The sequence below is a fragment of the Maniola jurtina genome, chromosome 4 (assembly GCF_905333055.1).
Source record: "Maniola jurtina chromosome 4, ilManJurt1.1, whole genome shotgun sequence".
Classification (NCBI taxonomy): domain Eukaryota; kingdom Metazoa; phylum Arthropoda; class Insecta; order Lepidoptera; family Nymphalidae; genus Maniola; species Maniola jurtina.
In genome coordinates this window covers 14,814,267-14,832,134 of record NC_060032.1, presented here as the reverse complement: position 1 = coordinate 14,832,134, position 17,868 = coordinate 14,814,267, and the positions used below count along the sequence as shown (strand labels likewise).

Here is a 17,868-nt window from a genome sequence, read left to right as displayed (position 1 = left end):
ATCACGAAAATGAATACCGAGGGATTTCTTTGGCACTCGGGGCGGGAAATCAGACTTCGGAGCTTCTGAGTTCGGACTTCGGAGATTATTTAGTATTTATGTGCTTGTATAGGTGTCGGATGTATATTTGGTTCAATAAAGCGCTTTAATCACGCGTACGTAATTCGTGTAAAACTATTTAATTATTAAGTGTACTGTAGTTTTCAAACCTGCTATTAGTAAGAAGTGTAGAAGGTAGGATAAAATTATTGTAATTAAATATTTAATCATGGGATTATTTTACTTTATTTAGGTTTAAAAAATAGTTTAATGTACATTTAAACTTAGTAAAAAATCCTAAACATTAAAGTAGGTAAATTTAAACTCATGCCCTTTAAATAAATCACTTTGTGCGATTGTATGATATAGGGGAAGACCTATTTATTTTCTAATTAATACCTTTTGGCTTATGAATGTATTTCATAACTAGAAAAAAATTATTGAAGTAAGAGCGGTAGATCTACTTAGGCATTTAATTTTCCAAACGTTTAAGTACGTCATTAAAGTTTGATTATACCTAAGATTAATAAATACTTACCTAATAATATATTATTAATCATTTCTACCTCAATGATTTCACATTTTCATCATTAAATAATAATTATTTAATAATTTCATTTGTGTACCTAAAGAATTATTTTTTAAATGAATTGAATTTCAATTCAATAGCTGAAAAACTGCTTTAATTCACCACATCAAGCTGTATAATCCGAATATAATTATTTTTTTAGATACTCTACTACTCAGTATGCACATAAAAAGTGAATTAAGACGTAATCCCATTAGAAAATTCATACAAATTCATTACTTGTTTAACAGTGCGAGGTTAATGTGCTTCAATTGAATAAATCTATTTCATTTAATTAAAGTGGATTTGTCTTTTTATTGACTGTCGGTGATTGGTGAAAGTGCGGCGATCGAGGAGTCGCTACTCACAGCGTGTTGTGTTTTCACTGTTTGGTTGATTAGGCGGTAAGACTTGTAGTTAGGTATTAGTAGTGCACAGTGAAATGTAGTGTAGACTGTGGAGCGCGCGGAACTTTTAGCAGTGTTTGTTTTTGTGTTGTGATTGTGTGTAAGATGAACGAGGAGACAAAGATCATGATCCCCTACCCGTGCCGCGCTGAAGGCTGGCTCGAAAGATGTGGTAAATAACAAATTTACTTACTTAATTTTATTTTTTATTTTAGTTTTATTTTGGACACGCACAGTATTAAAGCAAAACAACAGGTAACACACAAACCACAACTGTCTCCAAAGAAAAGTTCACACCCATTGAACAGTTCATGTTAAACACCAATTATAGCCTTACTTAATACTTACTTAATTTGGTTGATAGATTTATTTAAGTATCTACATTTACGAAAATACTCGTGAAGAGACCTATTAGCCACGCAATGGTATTTTCGTAAAGGTATTATCAACTTTACTTTATTCAGTTATATATACTTACTTACTTGTATATTATTTTCGTACTGTTTCAATATAAATGCACACAAGTGTGTCTGTCTGTTACCTTTTAACCTTGGCATAGAGATGCTTGCATCCTGGAGACGGACAAATATAGGTAAGTAAAGGTACAGAGAGCTACCTACTAATTGTATACCTAGTCTATAAGTACTCGAAAGAAAGACCTCCCACAGGACTTTAAAATCCAATTCCACACCGACAAAGTTGCGAGCATCGTAGTTGAATATAATGAAGTCTTGTTCCTTCTCGTAACAATTGGATGCATACGTTTAACGTTTGCTTGCTATTTTTATAAAGGTCGTGATTTGTTAGTTATTTAGGTCGATTTACGTAAGCGCTCAACAAGTGACATGCATTTTATGCAAATAATTTTTAGTTATTGAAACATTTCTTGAAAAGCTATTTATACATAAGTATTAGTAATGAGACATAGTAAGTATTTTCTGAATCATTTTAAATATTATTTTGTAGAGCTTCAATCCAATCCAATCCACCAGCCTGTATGCGTCCACTGCTGGTCATAGGCCTTTTCAAGAGTGCGCCACCAAACACGGTCTTCTGCTTTCCTCAACCACCCGCTTCCCGCCACCTTCTTCAGGGCAGCATCGGTCCAGCGGGCAGGAGGTCGTCCCAGATAGTCCCTCGTTGTAGAGCTTAGGAAGGTCAAACCTCCTTAGGCTCGAGACACATACGACACACACACGTATACCTACGGAGCGCAGACGAGTCGTGTGGAACGAGTGTGTCTAAGCTCATATGGCTATCTAGATATTGGCCATATTTTGTAGAGAGGATGAGCAATGCCTAGGTTAAGGCAGATATTATAACAAAATACTTATTGTAGTACTTTGGTAGAGTTGACCAAAAGGTTGGTAAATCGGATGCGGTTGTCTTTACTGAATGAACCCAGACCAAAAATGCGCTCCCTTGGGAAATATTATGAAAACAAATTCCCGCTCGCTTTATCAAATTTGCGAAGACAAGTACCTACCTTCATTTAATTTTGGTGGTGCCAAAAGGCGCCCCCCTTGGTCGATTGCCTGAGTCTATAAGAAAAAAATTGTGAACATTTCGGATTAAAAAAATACCGCTCGCTTGCCTCACACTTATTGATATTGGTCGATGATTTTGTATATCTTTTTAATGGTATGAGAAAAATATCTTAACTATTCCTCACACTTGTAATTTATTTACATAATATTATGTACTTATATACAAGTAGTCATGTAAAACCTGATGCCTCACAGGCATGGTTTAGAAAAGGTTTTGCAATATGCTTTAGACGAGACGCAATGGCTCTCTAAAAACAAGATTATACAATAGGTTCAATACGTTACAAAGATAACTCCATATACCTACATATAAGAATGTTAAGTAACGTTTAATTTGTTTAAGTTATTTTTCATGTTCATAAAGTGCTAAAGAACTAGGTAGTCGTCCGTCGTCGTAAAGGGCTAAATTGAACCGAGAAGGTCAAATTAATTACTTTGAGTTAAGTATATCTGGACGAAACATTGGCCTAGTTTTATAATTAAATTACGACTGTTTTTTCGATTAATAGGTATATTTTATGCATGTATAGCCATTATTTTTTGAATGACTAAACGCCTATAGGCTTAGATACTTAATGCTTTGAATTATTTACTCAAATTAGATTTTACCGAAATAAGTTAGCAATAGATGGGAGGGAGCTAATCTGATTTTTTGAAACGCAATAATTTTACTATGTACAAAAGCGATAAAAAAGTACCTTTATTTATATAACTAGCGACCCGCCCCGGCTTCGCACGGGTGGACATTTATTTTTTCTATTTTCCGGGATAAGATATAGCCTATACGGATTCGGAAGAATCCCTCTAAGTAATGGTAAAAGAAATTTTGAAATCAGTCCAGTAGTTTTTGAGCCTATTCAATACAAACATACAAAAATACAAAGGTTTCCTCTTTATAATATTAGTATAGATTAAAGGACGATTCGATAAAGAAAGTAATCCTTCATTGACTTTGAAATCCAATCGTAAAAATCGCTTATTATATTATTAAACATTATTTATTTAACTACCAGATTATATGAATTTTCTTAAAAGGATTTCTATTTATCAACTCAAATATTTTAAAGCGGACTTAGCGCAGCACTGGTAAGTAACTAAGTAGGACTGGTTAAGTATATGAATAGATGTTGCATATAATTTAAATACCTAGGTCCAAGAGCAGGTTGCAGGTTGACAGTATTCGCCCTACATAGAGTGAAAACTATACGCTGTTGTGGTTTCTATCTTGTTTCGGTTCATCAGCCTAGGCGGTTAGGCTTGATCGACGCGCTTTCTAGTTCAGGATCTTGTGAGAAAGAATACAAAGAAGCGTATAATTTACCTTCATTTGCTTACTTGAATACACTCGTTTATTTCAGTTTTCAGTTGATTCAACTTTCAAGGGTTGTGTGATTACCTTACGTACGTACGTAAATCGTAAATTGTAATCAATGTGGAACTTGTCTACTAATACTACCACGGTTTACAACATACTAATGTAACTTTTACTATGTATCAAAAGAAACACTAGGTAGTTATTTATTTCAAGTATGGATGTCAAGTGTTCATGTTTCTATGGAGGTGGTTTTTAGAATTTGACTACTTAGGTAACTTATAGGTTGACTATTTAGGCTAACTCCTAAAGAAATATTCTAGACAAACGTGTTTCATAATATTTGATCGCATCTAAGGTTACTATCAGATTAGATTGTGGTATACCACAAGATTTGTATCCAAGCAGTTAGATATATTATGTAGGTATAATCTAGGATAAGTAATGCATGATCTTGTTATGGTTTACCTAAATGAAGACTCGGTTGCAGGTTTCCACGGGTCTGTTTCGGTTGGCCAATTTTGATGTCGTAGATTTTTGTTGCATAATATCTAGTAATTATGGGCAGGTATAGGTTCGTAGGTATATTGATCTGAATATTATTGATGAGCTATCAAACGTAGATGCTGATTCGGTAGTATACAGCGACATAAAACCATGTCAGTGGTTGTATACAATTTCTAACCAAACTACATGGGCAGGAAAATCTTCCTACGATTATTTGCGCAAATTGTAGAGTAATCAGTTTTGCAATAAGTATAAATTTTTTGTAAGTTTTACAAAATGAAGAATGCATTGCTTGTTTTGCATATATACTGGAACTAATAATTCCGTTTATGTAGGCCAGTGAATATCTAGTCATAGGCATGTCTAACCAAGCAGATCATTGTTGCATTTTCTATGCAAGACAGGTACCTACATACATTAGTAGGTACTATGTTTTGTTCATTATTGTTCATCAAACTAGCTTGTGCCCTTCGCTTCACCAACAAAAAATTGCATCGCTGCGTATGCAAAATCCGCTATGTAATTTTTTTGAATGTTTGTTTCTGATGTCATTTTGTTTGGTTTTAAGAGGGGTCTCTCCGTCACTCGCTTCATACAAACGTAGTTCCAATTTCATTTGAATATTAAGCAACCAAAGTCCATGAAATTTTGCAGACATATTCTAGAAACTAATATCTACATATGTCTGTGGTTTTCCAGATTTCTGTTAAAATATTCGGTTTCAAAGTTACGCGGTCTTAAAAACTTACATACAAATCTTTGAGCCCCTGTAATTTTAAAACTATATATTTTTAGAAAAATCTAAAACACCATAGACACAGATATTAGTTAATAGAATATGTCTGCAAAATTTTCATGCGCCACTACGAATTAAGTAGGTAGTCTCGGCTGATATTCTTTTCTCGAATGCTTATTACATAATTTTCTAAACATTGTTATCGCTTTCTAATGATGTTTAACAACAGTAACTATTGCCGCTGAAGAATAACGAAGCAATTACGAGAGCTCCGCACCCAGCCACACCTAGCACTATTTACACTTAAAACCCATTTTCACATCCTTTAGAAGTTGAGAGGCAGTAGAGATTTCTTAATGATAAGCTGAGATTCATTGCTGGAAGTGTTATCTCGAAAGTTGAAACACGGCCATAGCCACTCCTAGGTTTTCCAAGGCAATCTTTAGGTAAAATCCCTGGAAGTTCTATCTAGTACCTAAATCCTAGGAGAGCTTTGATTCAAAGTCTGCAGTAGAAACTTACTAAATTAATTACTTACTAATGGTTAGGTAATAATAAAAAAAAAGTATGAAAACGTTTTTCGATTGTGTAGATTGAATCGTTGAATGTTGCCCTGAATGAATCGGGTGAAACCCGTAGACTTATATACTTATGATAAAATCTGTGAATTTCAACGAAGCTCTTTAGATTTAGGTAAGTTCATAAATAAGTACTTATCTTCACAGATTTCACGCGATTTACATCTAGGTAGTAGGTAGATAAGCTTGGAGCATGGTATTCGTGGAGGCGTGATGTCACTTTGTGTCAGGTGGAAGCTTAGTTTAGGTCGGTGAGCACGTAGTCAGGGTTTAAGAAGAAATCAAATAAGGAAAAGTATTTACGCATTCTAAAAGCGTCCAAACAGTCGTACCACATCCGTCGGATGATATTTCGCGGACGCTGTTAAATGTTTAAGTTTAACCGATTTCTATTTGGGCCTCGTCTTTGGGATTTTCATTCATGTTTCATGTTGGGCACAGAGGGAATATTTTATTTAAGTAACATGTCTAGATATTAAAAAATATTATGCAGCGGTCTTGGAAAGGCCTATGTGCAGCCAGTGGACGCATACAGGCTGATGGAATGGAATGTAATGCTTGCAGCAGGATTAGACTAGCGCTTGACTGCATTCAGATCTGCTGACAAGTGATGATACAGCCTAAGAGCTGGGACACACCAAACGCGTATGCAGCACGTACACGTGACCACGCGCGTAGTGACGCGCGTGAATCCATAGACATGACAGCACGCATTACGTCTACGCGAACGTTCACGTCACGCAAGCGGTATGCCATATCTCATACAGTTCCATACATTACAACGTCATGGTACGCGCTACGTCTACGCTTACGTGCTGCATACGCGCTTGGTGTGTCCCAGCCTTAAGGTGGAGCACTAGAAGATATGTATTCATCCTTGACTCGAAAGTGCCTTCTCTATCCATTTTCTTATAGTTCTGGTAGAGAACTTCTGTAGAAACTAGATTAAAATTGGTTAATAAGGTTGATCAGTCGTTAAGCCTACATTTTATGCTGTGTTTTAAATAATAGACCTCTATCAAGCGTGTGATGCCGTTAGATCGGACACTGCAGCAAGCACGTGCCTCGCCTGCGAACGATGACACATAGAAAGTAAACTCTTCTTATCCGCTTACATTGACACCGCCCATTGTTTTTGCTAAAGTAAAACTTTTCACAGTGTATTTTTTGCACAATAAACCCCGTTTGTTTTGGTTAGAAAGGCCATAATGGTCTTAAATACTGGCTGTAATACCTGTACTATTATACTATAATTCTGAGGTAATGGGTGAAAACCATACCACATAATATACTCGTACCTACTTTCTACTTTTACATTACAGTTTTACGTTACAGGCTAATCACTAGATAATATGTCATAGTGATCATAGGCAAATCATACAGATAGTTGTCAATGTTTGCATATTTGGAGACTTTTGGCAAGGACACAAGAGAGGGATTTCAGCTGAACAAAGGGCGAGTGGCAACAAAGCAATAAACGAGATCGGTGGTCCTTTCGGACTCTCGTGAGGGTCTAATTATGTGCCTCTCGGGGATGAGAGACTATCTATTAGGGGTGCATGCCGTAAATCAGGATAACTGCTACCAGGGACACATAATTTGTCTTTATAGGGAGATCCGAATGATCCATTTGCAAATAATATAATTAAAATGAAGTGTATGTTTATATTATTTTAGCTCTATAATCTGCCAGCTGGAGATTACCTTATTTATTATAACCGGTCAATAAGTATAACTAATCCTTGAGAACAAAACGTTTCGGAAAGCATTGAACTATTCTACGTGATGTAACTAACTAACGGCAAAAGCATAGCTAAAATATTTGTCTAGGTGTGCTGAAGGAACGGTCCATTAGTATGAAACACACCTGTATCGGCTGTATCTTGCATCATAAAAGTTGTATGAGTATAGGTAGATACTATTATAGTTATGTACCATTGTCATATTGCAATACTAACGGGAAACCAGGGTATGTACATATCCTCATACTAGACTGTCATGCAGTCATATTTATCTTCAGGTAGGTATAGGACTAACTAACCTAGTAATAAAAAAATGAGGCTTGTATCTTGTATCTACATTCACGGTTTATTTTGAGAGATAAGTAATCTAATTAGTATCTTTATTAACCTTTTCACTTTTCTGTGCAAAAGGTAAAACATGACGCCTGTTATGACTTGCGACCACGGTCGACTAAGGGTCGCTTAGGAGTAAGTATCTTACCACGACGATAATATGCGTGCGGTAACCAGGCATGCCAGGGAAGTTCGTAAATCCTTATTCATTTTAGGTATAATTTTTTGAATCTAGCCTTTTAGATGTCTGTAAAAAATCCATTGTACTAGTACCTATCTAACTAGGTATGTACACAACTGTGTTAGGTTTACACTCACGTTTGTATAATTGTGCAATACAGCAGTGTTCGATCTATATATGTGTGTAAATATTGATCGAGATTTAGTATGCATTCCAATCAAATAACACGTGTCATTAGCAACATAATTCGTGTAATCGAGTATCATTCTTATGTATTTAAAGTCTGCATACCAAGTCAACCTGTTAACAACGTGTTATTTCGGAAAAGTGGCGTTTTTAACTAACAAATTTTACACCTGTTTATCTTACTAATTATACATTCAATTCATATATAGGTATATTTTTTTTTAATAAATAAATCTTTTATTGTTTCACCATAAAATTACAACCAAGAATTATTCTTTCTTAATCCCACTGAACATACCATCATTCTAAACTCGATAGAAACATAGAAACTAATTTAAAGCCATCGCAAATCTTTTTTTCTCAAAAATCAAGTTTTTGAAGTAACACGTTGTACCTATGAGTACCTACCTAGTCGCAAACAGGCAAAATATTAGAGTTAGCTATTAGCCTTGGGTGCTGTTTAAAGTCTACCCACATGAAAATCTGTATTTTTCTACTAATGTGTGAATCATTTACCAAAGAAAATATAAAGAGCTCAGAGGTTCATTTAAGATTTTTAGAACCTTACGCCATTTTAATGATGATAAAAAGGTTGGTAGCAAAAGTACATCGAAACCTTTGTTTTAAAAGTTCGTACCTATAGAGCACCACTGATATTTAGTGGTCCATCATTCAATTAGATGTTCCGAGAGGTCAGGGAAGCATTCCTCCCACGGTCAGCAGTTTATCAGACAGCTCTTTACGCACTACATCCATCCAAAATGTTGTAAAAAATTTGAACCGGAGACACCTTTGCAATGTTGCAAGCCCGTAATAATTGATAGATGTAATAGCACTAGCATGAGTACTAGTGTAATTTTTAACTATTATGAATGTAGTTAGAATCGTTAGTATATCAAATAAATAGAGTAAAAATAATAAAATAAATTCGAGAATTCTCGATTCTAAGTAGCCGTAGTAGGTACATTTTGTACGAGAGGTTGCGAGCAAGATACGAATTTCGTTTTACGGCTTTGGAAAACGAAATTTAGGTCTACTTTACCTTATTTATTACTAGCCGATGCCCGCGACTTCGCCCGCGTGGATTTAGGTTTTTCGAAATCCCGTGGGAACTCTTTGATTTTCCGGGATAAAAAGTAGCCTATGTGCTAATCCAGGATATTATCTATCTCCATTCCAAATTTCAAGGAGTAACGAACATACACACACACACACACACATACAAAATTTCGCCTTTATAATATTAGTGTGATTTACTTTACTTTTACTTTTTAGATCTAGTGCGTAGCCTATCATACAAATAGTATGATACTATGATAGATAGTTATGGCTATTTCGGATGGGGAATTCTCGGACTCGTATGGCATACAGTGCGTAAAGAGCCTCAAGAGCCTAACTGGGACGAGTAGAAGCTCCCGCATTGCGTAGTCCGTTATTGTGTTCGGAACTCTACCAAATTGGAATGATTCTATGGCGACCGATAAATTTAAATGCTCCAATAAACAGAGCAGATTTTGCCGTACAATAAAATTCAAAGCCAAAATACGACGGGGTACTCTTTGTAGATTTTTTATTTATAATATGAGAGTCCGCGAAAAGTCATATTGTACCCAAACGGCGTAAAAGTAAAAACAATAATTGGTCACAAAAAGATCGCTCTTAGATAACTTTTGGGTGGGTATTTACTTAATTGTATTCAATAAAGTAAATAAGAATTATACTAAGTAGGTATAATTGAAATAAATAAGAGCCGTATTCGTTTAAAAGACTTATGAAAATTATCACTCGTGTTTTCTGATGCATGATATTCTTTTCTTTTATGCAAATCTATTGAGTCAGCTGCGCACAATGTACCCGATTGTGAAATTATTTACCTACCTGCGTATTTACTGCTTACGATTCTGCGTTAACAGCTTCGGAATAAAGAAAGGTTGTTTCGTAAGTATCCGGTTATATTTTTCCTAGCACTTTCATACATTAAATGAGGTGGGTATATGCTACATTTATAGGTACTAGCAATATACGACACAAGTATTTTTTGGCTTGTAGAATGTAGATGTAGACCTAGTTATTATTTTGTAATAGGTACAGCAGCTTTCCTCAGGCTACGCTACAGTTTCGTAATGCTTGTGTGGTGTTACTCAAAGCTTTTAGCGATTTGCTCTAGATGTTATCCATTAGTTTATCTGTGACTAGCTGACCCACCCGGCTTTGCTTGGGTGGAATATCCGAAAACCTTTCTTAGTCATGGAGGTCTATATTATGAAAAAAATCAGCGCGTTTTGGTTTGGTTTTTATAATATTATTATGTATCAGATAAATAACAATCAGTTGTACACAATAATTGGCAATCGATTGCATTATAAATTAATTATATCGTACTTTGTGTTCCCATTATTTATTTAGATAAGTACAGTACCTACTTATACGTATGAATTACGTAAAACTTATGAGTAAATATACAAAAACCATCGATGTATTAGGATATGCCATTCCCATATAAATCCGTTTACAAAAATGAGCCTATAAAAAAATAAATATTACGTCATTGAACTCGTCAGTGAATTTGACGCGAGCGTCAACTCTCTATTATTAAAAAGAACAAGGATGGAATGGAGCTGTTTTGTGCAATATTTCGTCAATTTTTTTTGCGTTAAAAATATTATTAGTGCAGATAATATGAGCATGTAATGAATCTAACAAAGAATTTTCACAAATAATATGTAATAATATAAACCATAACCAAAAAAACTTCTGTAGTACGGAACCCTCTATCAATGCGGCAGCTTCGCCGTTGCGGATGCGGATGCCCGCAAAATCGCTAAAATATAGCTACGTCATACGTACGACGTATACATACAAAATACACACATCGTTAAATAGTTAAACACATACATAAACATACATAGTTAAATACATAAAAAATACATATAAGCATGTATACACTCAAACATACATATATAGTTTTCGCGACTTGCAACATCCGCATCCGCGTGACTATCCGCATTGATTATTATTATTGTAGATGCAGATGTGGATGCCCAAATCAATGTGTAAGCTTCACAATTGCAGGTGAGGATGCGAATATCGGAAACATCGCTAGTCTACTAGTACAAATATACATACATAGTAAAACAGTTAATTATATACGAACATACATAGTTAAATACTTACAAACATACAATCATAGCTAAATATATTCATGATCATAAGTATTCTGTCATACGCGAATAAAAAGTTTTACTTCAAAAAAAATAACACGACTCCATTCTTTCTGTATTCCAATTGTACGATATTTTTGCGGCAAATATTTAATCATAGCAAAATTAAAAATATACCCAGCTTATAAGTTAAATTAAATGAGAAAACGATATACTTACGAGTGAAATGTTATTCCATCTTTTTTTTGATGGATTTCCGTACGGTTTTTGCAAGATTTGACCGCACATGACGGCATTTTCGACAGTCAAAAACACGTGCGATACGATAAAGCGTGTGCGGCCGACTGATGCGTGATAAAGAGACTTTTGCCAATTCTCTTTAACTTGTGAGCGCATTTTTTTTCTTCTAAGGGCCTATCCATATACATCGATGACAAAAACACAATAAATAGGTACAAGTGTAAATTAAAAATTTTCAACACCCCCGACCAGTGAAGGTTACATACAGTAACTAGAAAAGAGCTGATAACTTTCAAACGGCTGAACCGATTTTCTTGGACTAACTAAGTTGGACTAATTAACTTGGACTTGGATCCAAAGTATCTGAGTTTTCCAAAACATCATTTTCAAATAAGTAAATATTAATGTATATCTAGGCAACGTCCATCTTGACAGCTTGACATTTGTCAATTGACATAATATTAAGAACCTAACGGTTATCTAACCTTCTTTTCTACAAGAAAACTAGAAAAGAGCTGATAACTCTTAAACAGCTGAACCAATTTTTTTGGATTATAGCTAAGAACACTCTCGATCAAGCCACCTTCAAACAAAAAAAACTAAATTAAAATCGCTTCATTCGTTTAGGCGCTACGATGCCACAGACAGATACACAGATACACAGACACACAGATACACAGATACACACGTCAAACTTATAACACCCCTCTTTTTGGGTCGGGGGTTAAAAATAAGTATGAATATAAATAATTGTTATAAGTTCTTAAAATTTATTATGAGTACTTTATAATAAGTACCTATTCAGATACTTATCCGTATTTAGCAAGAAATGGCACAAATTAACAATGCTCAATCACAGACTTCAGAAAGTAACGGCGCGGTCTCTCAAAGCTTATCAAATCGTTAAAACATTTTAAATGATTTGTTTCCGTCACGTAACAGATCGCACCGAAATGGGAACCTATCAGTGGCTGTTCAATGAACTCAATAGATGTACAATTGAAATGCACAAGGACAACTTTTTATTCACGCGTTTACAATTACCTACTACTTAACTGGTATTTTTAATTTTTGGACAATTTTATTAGGAATAGAAGTGAAGGACATTTTTTGTTTGTAGCTTCTACCGGTGCCTGAAGTTCGTTGAATTCTGTCTATAGAATGCAAAAACAGCTGCTAGACTGCAATTTTGTCCACATTTATGTAATTCCAATTTATCAGAAATGCTTTTTCAATGGTTGCCAAGTGATAATTAGTTTCTGTTTATATTTTTTTGGATTTCGATGGTGTTCTGAAATTATACTACCTACCTAACTCATCAAATTAAGGTGGTGACACCTATAGGTCAGGCCAGCTTTATATTTCTTACTTACATAAAAAATACAACATTGAAACAATACGAGATAAGAGGCTTTTTCAAAAGGAAAAGTCTTGCGGGCCAAAATCATACTATACTTATACTTACTTAGTTTTAAATTATATTAATTAATAATACTTCTTTGAGAATACCTCAAAGTTGACGAGAGCAACGGAGCGTGGCCATTTGCGGGTGCTGGATGACTTCTCACATTACTGTGAGAAAATTTCATATTATTTGACGTGAGAGGATTCCAACTCTAAAACACTAAAGTGCACAGTAAGTTCAAACTTAATTACAAGAATAACTGCAAGGCTGTAGCTGTAACATCAGTTCATTGCCCCATTGATGGCTTTACGACTTTATTTTCGAAGTAATGTTGAAAATTGCTAGAAGTCCCTACTAAACCTGTAGAAGGTTTAATTCTCAAATTAGCCACTAAGTTAATTGTGTAGCTTTATACAGTCAGCTATTGAAGTTGGCTTTATCTAAATGTAAATCTAACGACACGGTTAGAATTTTTTACATATTCATACGCGGTTCCCACAACATGCTGGCACGTTATTGTATTTCGTGACAGAAGTCATAATTTGGATTTGTGTGGTTTGCTGGTAACCGATTAAGTGAAGGAGGTCCTTAGCACGAGACTCAATGGCACGCAAATAGAGGCGGACGGGTGACAACCAATTACCAAATCGTGTTGTAGAGCAATACTGAAGTTATCTACTTAATTTAAAAAAACAAACTCATTTATTACATTAGAATAACTAGTGCCTCTTATGTCTATGACTCTATCACCGGTTCGGAAAGCAGAGTCTACTGAAAAGATCTATTAAGAAACTCAGCAGTTGCTCCTTTCAAATCATAGAAGTTACAATAGCATTAATGTATAAGTAATAAATAATAATACAATACACCATCTAGTGGGCAAACTGAAAGGAATAGATCTATTGCATAATAGCCTTCATTTACTTGTGTGTTTTTTACCCGACTACGGCAAAGCCGAAAGGAAGGGTTATGATTTTAGCAGTCTATGTATGTATGTATTAAAATAAAGTGTATGTACTTAATGGCAAAAAAAAATTCTTTCGGGACCATATATTTATAAAAGCAAACAAATACTTACTCAGCTTACTTTACCTACTAGTTAGGTATATATTTAGCAAGGAAAGAAGATGGCGCCCATGACACGTCACAGGCCAACTTACTATGAATCCTGCTTATCGTTTACAAAACCTTCTATTATGCATTATTTACATCTAATTTTAGTTACGTGCACATCTACGCATTAGGTAGGTAGGTATGCACTATGTAGGAAATAACGTAATTATCTGCAGTACGATATTTACCTACTATTTCAATTATTATCATTGTTACATAGTACTTGCCTAAGTAATTGACGAAACTGTAAATTTTCCTAGTATCGCGTTTCTATTTGACTTATAATATGACGTTATAGCTATCTACTTACTCGTATATTTATGGCGCATTACCGTACAAAGCAGTGCAATCTCCGGTCCCTTGCAACAGCCCTAGACAACAGAGGCCTTTTACTTTTCGCCCTCCGTCCCTTTTCGATGCATTGTACGGAGGGCAGCGACCGTAATAAGAGTGCACCCTCGTTGCCATGACGACTCCTGTTCCCGCGAAAATATTGACACGGGCCTTGGGTCCAGACGGGGGAAACCCTTGGCAGATACTCGCACGGCGACGCGTGCGTATCATGATATTTTACGATTAATCCCGCAATAATGTGGTCATTACTGCTGATAAGGAGACCAGTGCCTTTGTAATATAATCCAAGGGCTTATTAACAGTGTAAACTGTAAAAGTAATCGTACCTCTTTGGGATTTGGGTGAAATTAATTACTTGTCGTGAAAACGGTGACTTTTTATTTTTTATGAATCACGTGCTGTGACTCATCAACGCCCAGCCCAAATCCTTGGGCTTAGAAAGCTGAAATTTGGCACAGAGGTTCCTTTTCTAGTGTAGATAAGGAATAAGGTCGGATTTCACAGGCCATATTCAATTCTAGATAAAAGTAGGTTTAAGTAATTTTGTTGAGAGTCAAATGGCAAATGATCGATCAGATCGGCTTTATTGCATATTAAAACTAAAACGTAGGTACATAACTGAACCCAATTCTAATTAGGTAAGTATGTTATTCTATTCCGCGTGCAGGCCGCGGGTTACTTCCTGCATACATTTTAAATATCTACACGGCATGAACTATGATGCATAGACGAACGATCTGACTCTAAATTGCTTGCAATTAATTGTGCAAACTTGTAAAAATTGCACTCAGAATTTCAAAACTCTGAACTCGAAATATTCTTTTTAAATTTTTTGCCTCAGACAAACTTTTTGCTATGAATTCTTGTGGAAAAGTGAGGGGAGATAGAAAATTATTATCAATTGTGTGTAGTTACTATAGGTACCGAGTTTTATGGTTCCAGTTCAGAAGCGTAATAATTTTCTTCTATTTTTATTAAAAGTTGAAATTCTAGGTAATTTAGGCAGGTTTTAATTACCTTCTCGGCTTCTTTTATGTGAAGAGTTTTTGGTTCCACTATACTAGGTATACTAGAGGTTAAATATTTTAGAATTAAATTGGCAACGCTTATCTGATGATCGTGGGTCGTTTCTCTACTTGAGTAATTAAGGTCGTCTACAAACTTAAAGAATTTTTTATCATTGACATCTATACCTACCTAAATTATATGTAGGTATATAAGATACTTGTCTGGTAAACTAAAAACTGGTATCCTAACTTTAAAAAATAATGTACCTATACTTATAAAAAAATAATGTTTGTCTGATCTGTTCGATACTTACGGTCTATCTAGTTGCGTTTGCGTATCGTTCATTTCCTCTATTATATTGTCATTTGTCATGTTGTAAGTCTTAAAACACTCATAGAAAGTCATGGTAAAAGAAGTAAGAGTTACAAATTTGCAGTTTGTAGAAATTATGTAGGTAAAGCCAATACCTACTTAGTCAGATTAAATTCAGTCCAATAAATCTAACTAGATATACTAACTTCTTGGGTACAGCTTTATCCGAATTTGATGCGAGTAAAGCAGAGGGCAATTACTAACTGATAACAAAATTTTCATTACATGGTCTGTCGTTATTATGTAAGCGAATAAAGTGGGTAGGATCGTATACGTGAAGAAGTCATTTCTATAAATATTATAATTTATAACCTCAAGAAATGAATCGGATTTATTAGTTGAATTGATGTTTTAGCGGATATTTATATTAGAATGGCCATGACACATAAATGAAGTAGGTACCTAAGTGAAGTCTAGAGCTGTGTCGGTTGGTAAACAAACCTGCTTCAGCACCTTGCTTTGCCGAGTATGGGCTGAAATACGACGCAGCGACCTCCAGCATGATCTTTTTACTATAATGCCCCTAGGCAAGCTTAACATAATTATTATTCTTAGATATCTTTCTTTAGTATCTCCTGTAGTTCAGGTATCTTTAGTATTTTAAATCTCTATAACCAAGACCACAATTGGATACCTATAATAAAGATGTAATATGTAATTTTATACATCAAAAACCAATATGAATCACTAAATGTATTCAGGTTTATTATAGTGGATGACAAAATCAACCAAGGTAATTATATATTATGTATTTAATTTCAAGCCATATGATTCATATCTATTTTTTGTATTGAGGAAAAACTTTATGATTTGATTATGACCTTTTTATCTAATAAACAGGTTTGTGGTCGATTACACGATCTCACCTGACGAATGCATTATAATTTATAATGTAACGCGCTTAGGTGAATAGCTAATATCTAATGTTCCTAAACTTTTTTACAATATCTCCTTCTCGTTCCTCTTCGCTACTGAAGGTTGGCCCTCATTTTAGTGTATCCTTCGCCAAACGGAAAAGTTGTGCCAGATTGGCTAACCCAGTCTAATCGCGGATGTTTCTAAGCGACGGCTTTCTTATTCTACCAACGATTCTCTTGCCCTCCATTTTGGTCCGTAATGATAGTCTGAAGAAGTCATACGTCTATGAACATCTTAGATAACCTGCCTTTTTTTAATGGTCTAAAATAATAAGATCTCGAGGTACTGTCACTATACACTGGACTTCTTCGAATAGGTATATTTTTTGGATCCAACTCTACCTATTCGGTTCATTCTTCCATCAATTTACAAATCGAAAAGCTATTCTTGAGTAAATAGCCGAGATTGAGAATGTTAAAAATTTAATATGAACGCTATGTGTAAACGTAGGAATAACTAACTACCTATATTAGCTATTCAAAGGAACTGTTGTGTGGTCAGTTAATCCTTGATAATTTAACATAACTAGTTGTTTTCTTAGCCTCCCACGGCATAAGCAAACTGAATAAGACAACCCGGCAGTCAACAATACTGTCCGCATATTTTAAATCTAATGGGCCGCTACTTGATCAGCGAGAAAGCTTAATATATACTGCCACGTATATAAAATTATATAGGTCCTAACAGTGTGCGGACGAGGGAGACCAGTCCGCGGAGGACAAAAGTCTGCCGTCGTCTTATAAGACGATTTTTCGCCGTACAATTATTTATATCGTGTCACACACGCGCGCACACATACACGCACACTCACTCACACACACACACACTCTCAACACACACACACACACACACACATACACACACACACTCACACACACAAAATTCATCTTTATCGAGTCCGTTATTTTAGCTTAGTGGTCTGTGCCGTTATGCGATTCATCATACAGTTCTTAGTTATCGATTTTTGTTCTCCACGGACAATAGTCCCTCGTCTGCGCAGCCCCTTATGCTTATACTTATATGCCTACGTATAATTTTCATCTCCAATGTAGCGAACGATGCAGGCCCTTCCAACGTGTCCTCGTCTGCGTTTTCCGGAGGCAGATGCGACGCCCCCGTAATTTCATTCCCTGCACCCTCGTCTACGCGCCACGCTACCGC

At 35.3% G+C, this 17,868-nt stretch overlaps 1 protein-coding gene across 1 annotated transcript in view; it reads left to right on the top strand.

The window, feature by feature from the left end:
- Positions 1–829: 829 nt before the first annotated feature.
- LOC123864117 (ras GTPase-activating protein raskol) overlaps positions 830–17,868 on the top strand; it is a 214,596-nt gene continuing 197,557 nt past the window's right edge. The window contains exon 1 of the mRNA XM_045904345.1: positions 830–1,186. Coding sequence (XP_045760301.1) covers positions 1,120–1,186 — 67 coding nt within the window. The 5' untranslated portion in view covers positions 830–1,119. The remainder of the gene's footprint in view (positions 1,187–17,868) is intronic.